Raw genomic sequence first — 15,257 nt, forward strand, 5'->3', positions numbered from 1 at the left:
CCAGTGCTCCAAGGCTTGATCAAGTGGTCAGGTTTACCGTCTTCGTTGGCCACCTGGGAGAATTTGGACGATCTTCGTCGACGCTTTCCACGAGCAACGACTTGGGGGCAAGTCGCTTCGCAAGAGGAGGGGAGTGTTAGCATTGCTGATCACTCCGGCCCAAGGCCCAAGCGTGCCGCTCGGCCCAGTACCCGTATCAGTGGCCCAGAGTGGCTTGTCTAGTATATGTATTCCGAGAGGAGAGGAGAGACTCAGGTATGAACACGGCACTTGTGCTTCTTCCTCCCCAAGACAGAGCGGACCTCGTGCCGCCGCCGATCCAATTCCTCCCAAATTTCCTACTGCCCTTTCCCAATTCTACCTCTCTCTCCTATCCCCGCTATCCTGCTGCTAACACAGACCCGTTGCAATCAACAAAAAAAACTATGCCAGTGGGGGCAGTGGGATATTTGGGGCCTACAAATCGGAAGAAAACGTCAAATGGGATGCTCGTGCGTGTAAATTACTCTCTTCGCTTCACATATTTCTGTCTACTGATCTATTGAAAGTTTTTCCTCCATCCCACAGACACTAGAAATTAAAGAGATTGGGCCTTTTTTTCTTTTTAAACATATATTGTAGATATTTTTTCTTTAAATGAGCAATTTGAGGCTTATGCCTCTGCTTGTCTAAGCCAATTGTGTGTTCCAATGATTCTTGCGAAATGGAATAAACTGAGCTCCTGCGGCTTTGGCTTTGAATTTCTTAACCACAAAATGTCACATAATTTGGTCTGTCTCCGATCCTTCCCAATGGAAAATAGTGTCGTTCAAATATAACACTGATTCAAAATATACAGTAGGTTTTTACTAGACTGTGAACAATGGATGCATGATACATAAGAAAAACTACCGACTCATGAGGTGTCAAATAATCAGTGGTTCATCCAACCCACGAGTTGTATGTTTGATACACTCATATATGCCTACTTTTTAAAAAAAAAATCTAGACTCTAACTCATGCCATTGTCATCGGGCTGGTGCTGAGTTTTAAGATGCCATCAAATTCACCACTTTTCTGGAAACAAAGTTTGAGTAGTTGGGGACTTTGACTCCTGCTTCATACTAATTTCTTGGCAAGTTGGGCTTCCTCCTCATTTGGAAAACCACTGACATATATACATTGGCTATGAGTGAGCACCACTAGCTTTTCTTCATAGGGAAAACCAAGTAGTAGGGCCATAGGAGGGATCTGAGGAGCCAAAGCAACAATAATTGATTAAGCGTCTGTTTGAATGGATTAAAGTTAATGCTAAACTTTAGCATCCATTAGCGCTCGTACGCCCTTCTAAAGACTGACGGTTTAGAGAGTCTTGGCTAAAGTTTATCCTACCGTGTTAGCGCTCCTGTTTAGATAGACTAATGCTAAAGTTTAACACTCTAAAATATTAGCACTTGGAGCTAATAAACACCCTCTAAAGAAACCTAATAACTGTAACCACGAGTCGATACAATACCGTTTGCAAAATACCATGGCGGGCATGCCCGATTGGGAAGCTGCATGGACGGTCATCGTCGTTGGACCGTGCAGCAACCAGCTGAGCTGCTTTATTATTGGGGACCAAGCAGGGCGTGCCGCGTGAATGAGCATGATCTATGGGCTCTATCCCCGTTTCCATCCCATCCATGATCCATCCAAAAGAGGGCTTGGCTCCAAGGGGACAAGATATTTTCGAAGGGAGCGCACCTACACCCCCTAGCTAGCGTGCATTTCTTTACTCAGCCGGGCATGCAGGCCCCAGGAAAAGCAAGCGGGGCCCCCCTGCCCCGCCCGGGCCCATTGCCCATTACCTCTCTTCGTTCGTGCGAGTGATTGATTATTCAGTAGTCCACGTCTTTTTCTTCTTAGGTGAAAAAAAATACAACAACATAGTTTTTTTTCTCAAGCAAGTTAGGATAGCTAGAGATGAAACCCGAAAGAAATAAGTTCAAGGTTCAGGCACATTGATAGCTAGTCTCCAAGCGCTCCTATCTAAAACTATCTCTTTAGAGATATTCCAATCCTTAAAGTCTCTCTTAACCGACTCATCCCATGTCAGTTTAGGTCTACCTCTACCCCTCTTTATATTATCGACCCGCTCAAGAACCTCTTGGAAAAAAATAAAAAGGAATAAAATATCCCAGGGCATGCAATACTCCATCTGGTGCTGGGCCCTCGCCGTGACCCGGGCGATTTGATCCACCCGACCACATCCACCCCGGCCGCCCTGCCTGTTAGCTCATCCGATCCACCCCCGGCGGCGCGCCGCACAGGGGCACGGCCGGCTGCTGCTGCGCTAGCTCCGGCAGCAGTACGTCGTCGGATCCGCGCCCATGTAAGCGCGCGTCTTGTCTCGACCGACCCCGGCGCCTTTCCGGTGGCGTTCCGCGCAGGCCGGCCACCTCCCCCGCGGACCCGACGGGATGTGATCGATCTCGCCGCGCCGCCCCGCCCCGCCCCGCCCCGCCGATCGATCCCGTACTCGTAGGCGCCCTGTAGCAGCCTAGCGCTACCGGATCACATGACTACTAGCACGTCGTACTAGGCACGCGGTGTGCCGTAGCGATCAAGCAGGACAGGTGTCCGGTGCAGCCCGCGAGATCGACTAGCTAGGTGGCTAGTCGCCGCCGCCAGACGATCGAGCGCGCGCGGGCGCGGCACACAACACTGCACACTGACAGGAAAGGTCGATGGGAGAGTCTTTTCGTCGGGAGAAAAAGGAAAGAAATTAAGATCCCCTCTGGAATAAAACGAGGGGGGAAGCACCCTTTTCTTCTCTAAAGAAAAAGAAGAAAGATTGATGACTACTGCTAGTAGTAAGTAGCTAGTACTAGTATACGCTGATGCCTGCCTGCATGCGGCGATGATCCTGATCGATGAGCCAGCCCTCGGCGCCTGCTAGATTGGGCAGTCGGATGGGATTACCTGCATTTTTAATGCGAAGATCGATCACCCGGTAGTATCTTTCCTTCCGCTTTGGTCCTGAAATCGGAAATCCCCCGCGATGGCGACGGCACACGAGCCCGGGCGGGCGCGCGCGAGGGGAAGGATCACACGAGCTCTCGCCACTTGTCGCCGGCCAGGGGGCGCGCGCCTCGCCGCCTCGCCGCCTATATCTTCTCTTCAACCGGCGGGCGAGGCCACCCACCGGGCCTCGCCATGCCCGTATGATATGCGATCGGTTGGGTTGGACCCCCACCCCTCGGCCCTCGCCGCTGCTGCGGCTACTAGTTTATTCATGCCCTTCCTGTCACGCACGACGACGACGGCCATAATTAGTAACCCCCTCCGCGCTCCGGCCCATCCGCCAGGCCAGCAGCAGCAACACCTGCCTGCCTTTTGGGGGATTTGACACCCATCCATCCAGCTCGGAGAGCCGGCGCTTGCTTCTTGCTCTTGCAGTCTTGCTTCGAGCGTCTCCTTCGTTTCCGATCGATCGGTCGTGTTCGTGTCGATCCTTAGCTTGGTGGTGATAGTCCGATAGATGGACGGCCTCCACACGGAGCTCGCGCTGGGGCTGCTCGGGTGCGGCGGCGGCCAGCTCCAGACGGCGCCGTTCGTGGCCAAGACGTACCAGATGGTGTGCGACCCGCGGACGGACGCGCTCGTGCGCTGGGGGAGGGACAGCAACAGCTTCGTCGTCGCCGACCCCGCCGGCTTCTCGCGGCTGCTCCTCCCCTGCTTCTTCAAGCACAGCAACTTCTCCAGCTTCGTGCGCCAGCTCAACACATACGTAAGTACATGCGGGGCAGCAGGCTGCAGCAAGCTGCTTCCGCTTCGATCGATCGATCCCCTGTGATCTATCCAAGAAGCTTGAACTGGAACTAGCCAAGCTAGCTAGCTCGCTAGATCGTTTACTCCTCACATGCTGATGCTGTAGCTAGCAGGGCTGTCTTCCTCATGTGTCCTGTGCGCTTACCTGGAGCCATGGATTCCCTGCAGGGGTTCCGGAAGGTGCACCCGGACCGGTGGGAGTTCGCGCACGAATCCTTCCTGCGCGGCCAGACGCACCTGCTGCCGCGCATCGCGCGCCGCAAGAAGCGCGGCGAGGGCGCCGCGTCGTCCTGCTCCGCCGCGGGCGCCGCCGGCGAGGATCGCCACCAGGAGCAGGAGGGCCAGCTGCTGGATCAGGAGGAGCGGGAGGCGGTGCTCGAGGAGGTGCAGCGGCTGCGGCGGGAGCAGACGGCCATCGGAGAGGAGCTGGCCCAGATGAGCCGCCGCCTGCAGGCCACGGAGCGGCGCCCCGACCAGCTCATGTCCTTCCTCGCCAGGCTCGCCGAGGACACCGACGGCGTCACGCGCCACCTCGTCGAGCAGGCCGCCGAGAAGAAGCGCCGCCGCCTGCAGCTCTCCTCCCACCCCATTTCCCCTATCCCGCCCCCGCTCCCTCCGGCGGCGCCGCCAGCCCACCCGCTGCTGGGGCTCGGAGGCAAGGACTGCGACGGCTGGCAGTGGGCGGAGCAGAAGCCGCCGGCGATAGTCCTCCCCTCCTTCGATCCCGCCCCGAGCTCCTGCGGGGTGCAGCAGGTGCCGGATTTCGGAGGCGGCGGCGGCGGCGGCGGCATCATCGGCATGGGCCTGACTACCGCTGACGACACGGCAGTGGAGACGCCCTTCCCGTTCTGCCTCCTCGGCCAGGGTTTCTTTTAACCGCCTGCCGGTAAATCATGCGCATGCACGTTCTACCTCGGCCTCTCCTGCTCACTCATTTCCAGTTACTCCTGCTCCTTGTACTCTGCAAACCATTCATCTGCACATCGATGTCCCTATCCGATCATCATTATCGCAAACGAGCACGGATCATTACAGGTCTGCTGTATCTGTTGTATGAAATCGAAGAACTAGAACGATCGGTATCAATGAGACGATGATCATGTTCACTAGATAGCTAGTAGTTTTTCGATTCTTGTAGTAGTTACTAGTTAGGCCTTGTATTTGTTGGTTGGGCATGGTAGTGTAGTGGAGCTCTTTTTGTCCTCCAAGCTTGTAGGGTTTTCAGGGGATTAAACTAAGATTTGCCCCCATTAATTACTTTTGCCCCAAACTTTTGTCGACCTGCAATTGCTCGATGAACCTGATCGATCTGGTAGTACCATCTCACCTCACTTTAGCTCATTATTAGTTTACGCGAAGCCGGGGGTACGTGTTACCCCGGCGCTAATGCAGGTGCTTTAGTTTTCCGCCTTGGATGCTTTCCGCGGGGCCCACAGGCTCAGCCAATAGGAAGGTGATGGGGTTCCTGGATTGCGATTGGTCCAGGTGTCAGTCTCTGTTATTATTAAAAAGAGCTGGTAATATGCTTCCTGTAGTGGTGATGTTAGTTTTTTTTTTCATTTTTACTTAATTTTGAGAGCGAGAGTGTGCAGTGATGATGTTAATTAAAAGCGTGATTTGGACGTTGATGGGGAAGGGAGAGCGAAATGGGAGGCCTTTGGACCCAATGAGAGGGTGCCATGGAATCGAAATGGGCGAATTTTCTCCATGCTTGATGCCGATGGTGGGCGCGACAGCTGCTTGTTGATTATATATTGCCCGAACTCGTTTCTTATTCAAAAGATTCAGTTTTAAGTGTACTTTGTGAGATTACCAACCGAGTGGTCCAAAGGCCAGGTGGGCACAGGCCTTAACAAAACAATATGGAAAATGTATACAAATAAGTGACCTGCCCGATTACCGAACAATGCATATCTATGACCTCCACAATTTTTTTCTTTAAAAGCAAATGGCACGAATATGCTTAAGCCTGGTTACTAGATTGCACCTTGTGTGCAGAGCCGGATTGAAGAACTTAACTAGGGGGATTTATTTTTTCTCCTCTTCTTCCTTACTTCTCTGATCTCTTTTACTTCTTCTTCCTCCTCTATATCTTCTTTATCCATGGCTGAAAATTGTTAGGAGTCCCCGTGGGATGGCATGGGCAGTGTACTCAGATTGGTCAAACCGGACCCGGTCACTGAGACATGTACTACGTACTACTCTGCTACCTAGCATGAAAATCATTGTCCTGCCATGAGAATGAGATCGATCGATATCGTGGCTTAACGGTGGCTATGCATATCATGTGTTTGCTTACTTGGCTCCCAGCTCTTAACTCCCTTGGGTGGTGCGCGTGCATCTAATAAGGTGATTGCTTGCATGATTATTGATAACCATATGGTTGCTTTTCCAGGATTCCAGCTGGTGCAAAAGACGGGATGAAAAAACGAACATCGATCGATCCACAAGATCTGGCTGTCCGGCCGATCGATCGGTCTGTCGATGTGTAGAGCTGTATATAGCTAGTGGTAGTAGATTATTATTACAGGCTATACGTAGAATAATATGGCTGCGGCCAGGGGGAAAGGAATAGTGCTGCTAGCTTGTACTAGCTGCCGCTACTATATACTGTTCCTCCGGGCTGTCGTTTAATCCCGTACGTCCATCCACGTGGCGCGGATCGTATGGCTCGCTCGCTCGCTCTCGATTGGGAGTCAAGTCCAAGTCCCCCCTCGACGACAGAGCTGCGTGCATGATGGCCGATGATTGTGATCACGGGGGTCGCTGTAGCCAGGTGAAACGCCCCTGTTCCGTTATTAATTCGGACAGATATTAGACGTGCAGCGTGGATGCTCTCGCTACGTGTACCATGGTTGTTGATCGCCGGCCGATCGTTGAGCTTTCAACCGGAAGTCATGCGTGCGCATCCAGCCAACCGGTTGAAAGCAATTCGAACTTCAGGCGGAGTTAGTAACTTGATTAGTACTATACTGGATCCATGTTTTAGTAGTACAGAGATTGTTTATTTGTGCTGTAAAAAGAAAGATACGATGAGATACAAGTCGGGTTCCGTTCGTGATACTGTGTATTTCAAAATGGAGCCGTGTGGTGTGAGATAATAGGTCTATTTGGTCCGTGTGGTAAGGTTGCCATCATCGCCACCATTTAATTTGTTAACAAAGTTGCACAACATCTCCAAATCACACTAGCCAAATCTCATTTAGCTAGCCATTTACTTATCGAAAGGGTGGGAAATTCAATATAGTTTCTCCATCCATATATACCCTTCTCCCACGCGTCATCCTCTTCCTCTTGCCCACAATCTTCTCTCTCCTCCTCTCCGCCCCGGCGACTGGGTAGCCACAGCCGGCCGAAGGGCACACGTGGCGAGCGGCGGAGGGCGAGCAAGAGGGCACGCGGGGACCGCGGTCCGCAGGAGGGGATGGCGAGCCGCGTCCACCAGGCAAAACCGCCGTCCGAAATAAATAAAAAAGAAAAAGATAAATAAATAAAAAAGAAAAGATAAAATCGTGTTACTGTAGCAAAACCGCTGTCCGAAACCGCCTGCGGGGGCTATTTGACCGGTTTTGGATAGTTTGGGGGGGTAAAGTAGACGGATTTGAAATTTGGGGAGTGAAGTAGACTACCACTGATAATTTATGAGATTAAGTAGATTTTTTCCATATAGGATTGTAGGAACCAGGAACGCCCGAGCCTTTGCTGTCCATAACCGCCAACGGGGAGCAACCAAACCACAACCACGGTAGCTGATTACTTTACTACAACCTCGATCAGCGCATCGTTCCGTGCGCGCGCAAAGGGTAAACAACGCCTCCGGACGCTGAAAACAATCGCAAGAGGGCAGCCGTGCCGACGTCAGCGAGCCGCGCGCGGCACGTGCGCACGGCCACTGCACTACGAGGCGGCGGAAACCAAACTCACACGCGCGCGCACCGCGCCGGCCGCGGGGGGGGGGGGGGGGGGGGGGGGGGCTCCCATCGCCGCCCGGGGGGAGAATCTGCTCGTTGCCAGCGGACAAGCGCGCCGGCGCCTTGCGCACGTCGCGGCGCGCGCGGCTAGCAAGCGGGGCTTGAAAGGATCCCTCACCCGTTACGCTGGCGCCCGGGCCCCACCGTGCCGTTGGTTACCTGGAAGGCCCACCTGTCGGCGGCCGCGGACCGGTGACGGAGTTCTCCGGTTGGCTGGACGAGGAATCATCCGATCGGTCGCATGGATTTCTTTTCTTTGGGCTTTCTGGACTGGACGCGGAGGTTCCGTATGTGCCATCGCGTAATTCTAAACGTTTTCTTTTCTGTCTGAAAAGTCTACTACTGTTGGCATGTTGCTCCTGTTGGCTGTTGCTGCAGTGTGACGTGGCAGCACACCAAATTTGGCGAGGAGAGGGGACTCTGTTTTCAGTGGAACCGGCCGGCGTGTGCTTTTCCCTGACGCGCAGAGAGATGCGCGGTTCAAGCTTGATGCGATGCTACCGGCTCTCGCCTGGAAAGCAACGGTTTTCTTTGGAAAAGAAAACCTCGGACAGTATAGTAGCGGTTGACGTTTATTCCGGTGGGTAATGATGTTGCATTGTTCTTTCTTCTTTTTTTTAGAAAAAAACTATTACATTGTTCTTTCTTTAAACACTCAATTTACATGCATCTTGCGTTATGTATTACTCCATACGTTAAGGTGATGAGCAAGGTCTCATCAGCCCTTGCCCTTGATTCACCCTCAGCTACAAGTTCGCCACAGCTTCACGTGGTTCGTACATCGTAATGGATAATTTATATCTATATCTATTACTAAAGCGAGTAAGGTTTCTACTCAAATTATTGATTTGATATATTGGTTTGGTCCACCTATTTGACAAGTGGGCTTAGTCCATTCCATATGTGAGTCGGACCAACTCCCTAAATTTGTCGGTAGCAACGCATGTGCATAATTGCCTAGTAATAATAATAGTAGTAGTAGAATAGTCGAAATGAGGATCACCAAGGCATCAACACATTCCGGGAAAATGGAAGTAAAAGAAACCAAGGCGCTCGATTATCATCATTTAGCTAATTCATTACATGAGCACCGCAGCATTCCGATGGCACGATCATGCCAATTTATGCATTGGCACGTAGTACATCATACTAGTAGATACAACACCACGACCAAGCTGCGCATCAACACGTCGCCGATCGATCCATTCCCAGCGTCTCCACGGAACTAAACGATCGTCCCGGTTAGGGGTGCCAATGGGCAACCATTAGGTGCCCCTCCAATCCACTTTAGTTCAAAATTTTGTATTAATTCTCCAAAACCATATCTCAATTTGGAAAACTAGTACAAAATTTTGAACTAAAGAGGGTTGGAGGTGCACCTAAGGATCACGCATTTGCACCCCTAGTCCCGGTGTAGATCGGCCATCCGTATGGTCACTCCTCGCCGAAGACGGCCTCCCAGACGTCCTCGAAGGCGGCGAGGATGGCCGGGTGGTGGCGCGGGGAGTTGAGCGAGAGGTACGACCCCAGGAGCTCCTCCATCCGCCCCACGCTGCCGATGCGCCGCTCCACCACCATCTCCACCATCGAGCTACGGAAGTCCAGGTACGGGTTGCTCGAGCGCTTCACCACCGCCATGCCCGCGCCGCCGGTTGTCTTCGTCTCCTCCGCCGCGGCGCCCATCGGCTTCTTGACGCTCACCCCCTCCTCTCCCTTCTTCTTCCTCCCGTCGAACCCCCTGTGCTTCCTCGTCTCCACCGACACCAGCGGCCGGAAGGCGCCGTCGGCTGGGGCTGCCTCGCCGGTACTTCTTGGCGGCGCGCGGCGCGGCGCGCGGCGAGCCGTCGTGCTCCTGTGGCTCTTCCTCGTGCTGCTGCGGTAGAACTCGGAGGAGTCCGACGAGAGGCTGAGGGACGAGAAGAGCGTCCTCGTCTCGGCCTCCTCGCCGCCCGCCTCCCCGTCGCAGCTGCTGAACGGCGCGACCTCGTCGTCCGTCGCGGAGGAGGCGGAGGAGGGCGACCAGCTGTACGGCGCGGGCGTGCTCCGGGGCCGCCGCGCGCGGCCCCAGGACGAGGACGACGACGACAGGTGCCGACGCGACGCCGACGGGGACCGCGCCGCGGGCTTGCCCCCGGCGCCGCCCTTGCCCCGCTTCCCGACGACGTCCCTCGCCGGCACCGACAAGCGCTGCAGCAGCGGCGCGTCGGAGTGGAACGAGCGCCGGCCAGAGGCGGCCGCGTTGCCGCCGGTGCAGTCCACGGATATGTGGACGAGCGACGCGCTCCGGGTGCGGCGGCGGCTGCGGCGCGGGAGGAGGCCCTCGGCCGTGGGCCGCTCGTAGGTGCAGGGGGTGCAGAAGTACGGGGAGGGCGGCGCTTCCTGCTGGCGGGGGGAGGAGTCGGCGCCGGCCCGGGCGAGGCTCACGAAGGCCGTTCCCGCGGTGGCGCTGGCGCAGGCGCCGGCGCCGGCGGACGTGGTGTTGGTGGTGCAGGAGGAGCGCGTGAGGATCTGCGCGAGCCGCTGCTTCAGGCGGCCGCCGGCGCTGTCCCGGCGGCGGGGGCTCTTGTCCACGAACGGCGTGTGCATCGCGGTGTGCGCGCGCGCTACGGCCCCAGCGGGAGCCGGGAGGAATGGTGGATTGACGTGAACGGCGGAGACGGACGTCCTGTCTCTGGTGTCCCTCACTTTGGCCAGGCCCCAGGCAGGCTCACACTCGCCTCGCAGCTTCTTGCTTTGCTTTGGCTTAATAAGGCAGTGCGAAGCGAGTAGAAGAAGAATCCGCCGAGATTTCTTAGCCACGTGTTGCCCGTAGGATTGTGTACTGCTAGGGTACGTAGGGGAGGCTTAAAAAATACTACTGGAAGGTAGAAAAACCGTGAGCCCGAAGCAAGTTGCAAATACAACAGGCTGCGTGCATCAGTACTGTGCAGCGACGCATATGCTTCGTGCCGCCCATGGCGGGCCAGTACGGGTCATGGTAGGTGAGCAGTGAGCACGCACGGCCTCTGGCTCCCTGGCCGCAGGGGGACCGCGGCCGGGGGGAATGTGCACGAACGTAACACTGATCCGATCACGCAGGCACAGCGCCGCCACGTCGGTGGGTGCAGAGAACAAGCGCAAGCCAACGAACGAGGAGAGCCAGTACGGCGCTGCCGGCCGGGCTGCCCGATCGACGACGACTCCGCGTGCCAGGACGAGGGTTCACCTTACCGGTGGTAAATCGCCGGTTATCGGTGATTTTTACCGTTATTGCTACTTGGCGGCAATACTTACCGGTAGCGGTAAGTGGTGTTTTTCGATTCAAAATTTAAAAATACAAAAGTTAAAAAAACAATTACCGTTATAGTGAAAACAATAAAATCTAGGTGAATCCTGGCCAGAACCCGACCGACCCAGGCGGTGGTGGCCTGCTGGTACGTTCGTCGAGTGGTCCTCCCGCCGGCCGCTTGCGGCCTGCTGCTAGCTGCGGCGTGCCGTGTCGGCCGGGGTGGCCCCGTTGACCGCCTGCGCGCGCGCGCCGCACGGGTCGTGATGGCGCGAGGTGGATGCCGCGCCGCGCCCGTGACCTGACCGCCGTCATTTTTGGGCATCTTTTTCGTTGCTAGTACTCGGACTACTAGGTGGGTTGCGCCATCGCCGGCCAGAGGTGGAGGGATCAGTTGATCCGTCCTCGCAATAATTCACAAGCTAGCCTAGGCGCCTAGCACACGATCTGTTCTCTCCCCGATTGATGCGCCGGCAGCAAGAGGCCGGGCACTCTCGCCTTCTTGACCTCAGCGCGCCTTTTTGTTATCGGAGACAGTGCACGCAGGAGCACCAAACGCAAGCAGACATTCCCCGACCTAGGCACCTAGGAGTACAATCTGTTCCTCCGTCCATCGACCGTCCCTCGCTCTGATTTCAAACAGACGGCACACCGAGTTTTAGAGAGGACGAAACAAACCCAACGGCCTAATCTCGCTCCGCCCCAGGCATAATCCCCTTTTTTTTCCGCCACTGCACGGAGTTGATTTGTAGCCACACGATTAGGAGGTAGCGGAATGATCGATGTAGACGACTAGACGTGTGTGCTGCACGCAGCTCCCGAGATGCCGCAGCTGGGTTCGTTACGGAATCGTATGCGCCCGTGTCCTGCTCAATGACTCCTCGCGGTAACGCGCCAAAAAGGGTAGACACGCCCATGTAAACCCATCCATGCGGGTACTGCGCCAAGTCCGTGGAGGAGAAGCTAGCTTACACCAGGAAAGGAACAGGTTGCAGCCTGGTACGGTGCTCTTGATCAGACAGCAGGCCCCCGTCGCCTGCGGCAGAAAATTAAGAAAAGGTCATGGCGGGATTCGAAACCATGCATGTGGACTAGAGGATGCGGCGTCAATGGCCAAGAACAAAGGGACAGGGCAGCGCAAAGGCCATGCAACGACTATGCAAGCGTCATGCCTCGCAGCAACCGTGCTTGCAGGAGAAAGTGAAAAGCACGGCATGGGTGCGGTGACGACTGACGAGAGGAAGACGAAGCAGACCTCCTGGATTAGCAATGATTAATTATATTGTGGGGCAGAAGGGAAAGAGAGGGCCCTTTGTTGGTTTCCCGTTTGTCTCGGCGTGTCACAGGCCGAGCTTAGTTGCGGCGGAGCATCTTCGCCCTGCGGCCAACCCATATCCGTGGACTAATTTCTTCGACTCGCCATCAGAGCTGTGTTCAACTCCCCCTGACACTGGCATGTGAACACCAAAGGAAGGCCTGACGACGCATCGTTAAGGAAAAAGAAATGGGAACCAGGCCACCCGCCCACCCCCTCCTAAAATGGCTCAATTTTGAGCTATGGGACAGCTGGTACTTTTTTTTTTGAAACGAACAGGTGGTACATTTTCTGCTCTTTGTTTGTATAGCAATCTTAGTTTGGGCATGCAGTAAGGTGCTACTTGCACTGGTTCCGATTCTTCCAAATGCAGCCAGTTTCATGTGACCAGTGGAAAACAACGGCATCAGTGGTCACGCCGGCGCGGTCCATACTCCATACGGCGGGGGGTCATCACTGCCCCTGCCGGTCCAGCCCGGCAGAGGCTAGCTACCTGCAGATCAAACGAGTCCGATCCCCAAACGAATCTGGCCGATCGATCAGAAAACGAACCCAGATGCCGCCGGCGTGTACGCCTGCGCCGGAGAGGAAATAAAGGCTTCGGCGAACCGTCGTCGTCGTCCCTGTGGAGTACCTGCTGCCTGCTGGAGCCTCCTTGGAGGGTATTGATAGTTTACGGTCAACCGTACGGGAGGCTCCCGTATGGTCGATTTTCCGACCGTTGCTTTTTTTCTATTTATAGAATTTTTTTTTGTTATTTTCTGATTAAATTTTTTTTAAAAAAAATACAAGAAAAATTTTGGAGACCGAAAAACATTTCAAGCAAAATATGAGAGCAGAAAAAATTTCAAGAAAAAAAATTGGAGACCAGAAAAAAATTTCAAGAAAAAAAATGGAGAGCACAAAAATTTTAAGAATTTTTTTTGCATCATTAAAAAAAATATTCATTCGAAAAAAATCAAAATGAATTCAAAAAAAAATTGTTGAAAATTCTTTGCAAAAAAAAACTGGAGGCGCGAGGCGGCGGCGGATCCGTGTTGCCCCGTCGTCCTCCCCGCCGACGGGGGAGCGCGCGGCCCAGGGAGGCTTGAGGCCGCCGCACCCCGGGGAGGCGGATCCGGCGGTGGCGACGTCGGTGGAGCGCGCGGCGGCGGCAGCGCGCGGATCCGGCGGCGGCACACTGCTAGTCTTCCCACCACAGCTGCCCGTCTTCCCACCGGCACCGCACCACCCCGCCGGCGTCGCGCAGCGACCCAGGGAGCCGGATTTGGCGGCGCGCGGCGGTGGGGGAGCCCGCGGCGGCCCAGGGAGGCGGTCCATCGACGGCGCGCGGGGGAGGCGCGGCGGATTCAGGGAGGGGGAGCAGCCGGCTCAGTGAGGGGAGGGAAGCGCGGCTTGAGGGAGGAAGGGGAGGCGGCGGCCGCCATGGATCTGGTCTAGCGGAAGGAAGGGGAAGGGAAGGGGGCGGGGATGGGAGAGGCGCGGTCGCCATGGGGAGCGGAGCTCCCACGACCGGAGCCGAGATCCAGGAGAAAATGGTGAGGGAGAATGGGGAAGGGGGAAGGAGGCGGAAGGCTGCGGGAGAAGGGGAGGGATTGGATCGGGAGGGGAGGGGAGGGGGAAAGGTGAAGGGGAGAGTGTGGGAGGGGAGGGTGCGGGAGGATCCAGAAGATGGGAGTGGGTGGAGAGATCGACCGTGAGTTTAAAAACTCACGGTTGACTGTAGATTCAGCATCCCGCTCCTTGGATGCCATGCCTTCTACGCCCTCCTTGATCTGTAGTCTGTACCCAGCACCAGCTTGCATTGACTGCTCTCTTCAACATCCATCGCGCCTGAAACGGATGCTTTGCAGGTCTATAGACAACTGAACATGGAGCGCAAATGCCATCACCATCACCGCCATCATCCGGCGAGCGATTTATCTTAAACAGGTGCGGGTCCAAACTCCAAATACGATCAATGATTTGGATGCATTCGAGAGAGGGCATGCATGAATGCAGGAGGCTAAGCATTTTCTTTTGTCAGGTACGTATGTGTAGACGCATGTGATCTCGCGAGGGCGATGCTTGCCGCAATCAATGAGCGCCAACAAAAACCCTGGTCATGAAAATCAACGCCGCGCCGCTTACACCACTCCCTGGTTTCTAGGGTTCCAGCTGTAGAGATAGTCTCCAGCGGTCCTGCTGTGCGTCTGCGTCTGCATCCAGGCACCACCTGATCATTGCAGACACCCTCATATTCGGCCAAACTTTAAAGACCAGGGAAAAAGGAAGATTGGGATCGGATATAGCCAAGCTAGCCAAAACCATGATGAAACTTCTGTCATGGAAGGGTTCAGGCTCCAGGTGTAAGAAGAGGCACTCGCAATGATGAACGGTTCTTTATCGGCAGCCGAAAGAGTTCAGGACTGCAGCAACCATGAATGCAACCGAGTATAGCTTGTGCAAACTTTACATAACCTGAAAAATGCAACACCTGTTTTGGTACGTCCGGTCCCGTGCAAACCTCCAATTTTCCAATCTTCAGAATAGTCAGAAGGCATAAAGTGCAGTGATCCTGTTGACGACCAAAATTGGCACCGGTAACAGACCGGTCTGATCGGTGCTTGAGGGCGGTCTGACCGGTCTGGACCATATAGCCGGTCTGGCAACACCGACCGGTCTGACCGGTGGGTCTGACCGGTCTACCTAGAATCCGAGTACAGCTAGAACTCTTTGTAGATTTAGATCTGTAATAGGATTTTTTGCGGGATAAGTCCACCCCACCCTATAAATATAAAGGGTCACGGCCGATTAGGGCATCCAATCGATCAAATCAATACAACTTTTATCTTTTTACTTTTCTCTTGCCCTAGCTTTTCTAATCTACTATTTGTTGTCCCTCCGTCGTCTCTACGTCGATTGAGGGCGTTCT

The 15,257-nt window shown here is 54.7% G+C and overlaps 2 protein-coding genes across 2 annotated transcripts; one reads left to right on the top strand and one right to left on the bottom strand.

The window, feature by feature from the left end:
- The first annotated feature begins 2,881 nt into the window (after positions 1-2,881).
- LOC120707480 (heat stress transcription factor C-1a-like) lies at positions 2,882-5,062 on the top strand. The gene is made up of 2 exons (XM_039992387.1): positions 2,882-3,751; positions 3,961-5,062. The coding sequence occupies exons 1-2, from the start codon at positions 3,503-3,505 to the stop codon at positions 4,666-4,668; spliced, it is 957 nt and encodes a 318-aa protein (XP_039848321.1). The 5' UTR covers positions 2,882-3,502; the 3' UTR covers positions 4,669-5,062.
- A 3,730-nt stretch (positions 5,063-8,792) lies between these two features.
- Positions 8,793-10,511, bottom strand: LOC120707481 (transcription repressor OFP3-like). The gene is made up of 2 exons (XM_039992388.1): positions 9,177-10,511; positions 8,793-9,006 (listed from the first exon to the last, which is right to left on the bottom strand). The coding sequence occupies exon 1, from the start codon at positions 10,347-10,349 to the stop codon at positions 9,198-9,200; it is 1,152 nt and encodes a 383-aa protein (XP_039848322.1). The 5' UTR covers positions 10,350-10,511; the 3' UTR covers positions 8,793-9,006; positions 9,177-9,197.
- Positions 10,512-15,257: the final 4,746 nt, after the last annotated feature.

This window comes from Panicum virgatum, chromosome 5K (assembly GCF_016808335.1).
Source record: "Panicum virgatum strain AP13 chromosome 5K, P.virgatum_v5, whole genome shotgun sequence".
Taxonomy (NCBI): Eukaryota; Viridiplantae; Streptophyta; class Magnoliopsida; order Poales; family Poaceae; genus Panicum; species Panicum virgatum.

Coding starts and splice junctions, on each gene's coding strand:
- LOC120707480 (XM_039992387.1), top strand. CDS start 3,503: ATGGACGGCCTCCACACGGAGCTCGCGCTGGGGCTGCTCGGGTGCGGC. Junction 3,752..3,960: donor TGCGCCAGCTCAACACATAC/GTAAGTACATGC, acceptor GATTCCCTGCAG/GGGTTCCGGAAGGTGCACCC.
- LOC120707481 (XM_039992388.1), bottom strand. CDS start 10,349: ATGCACACGCCGTTCGTGGACAAGAGCCCCCGCCGCCGGGACAGCGCC.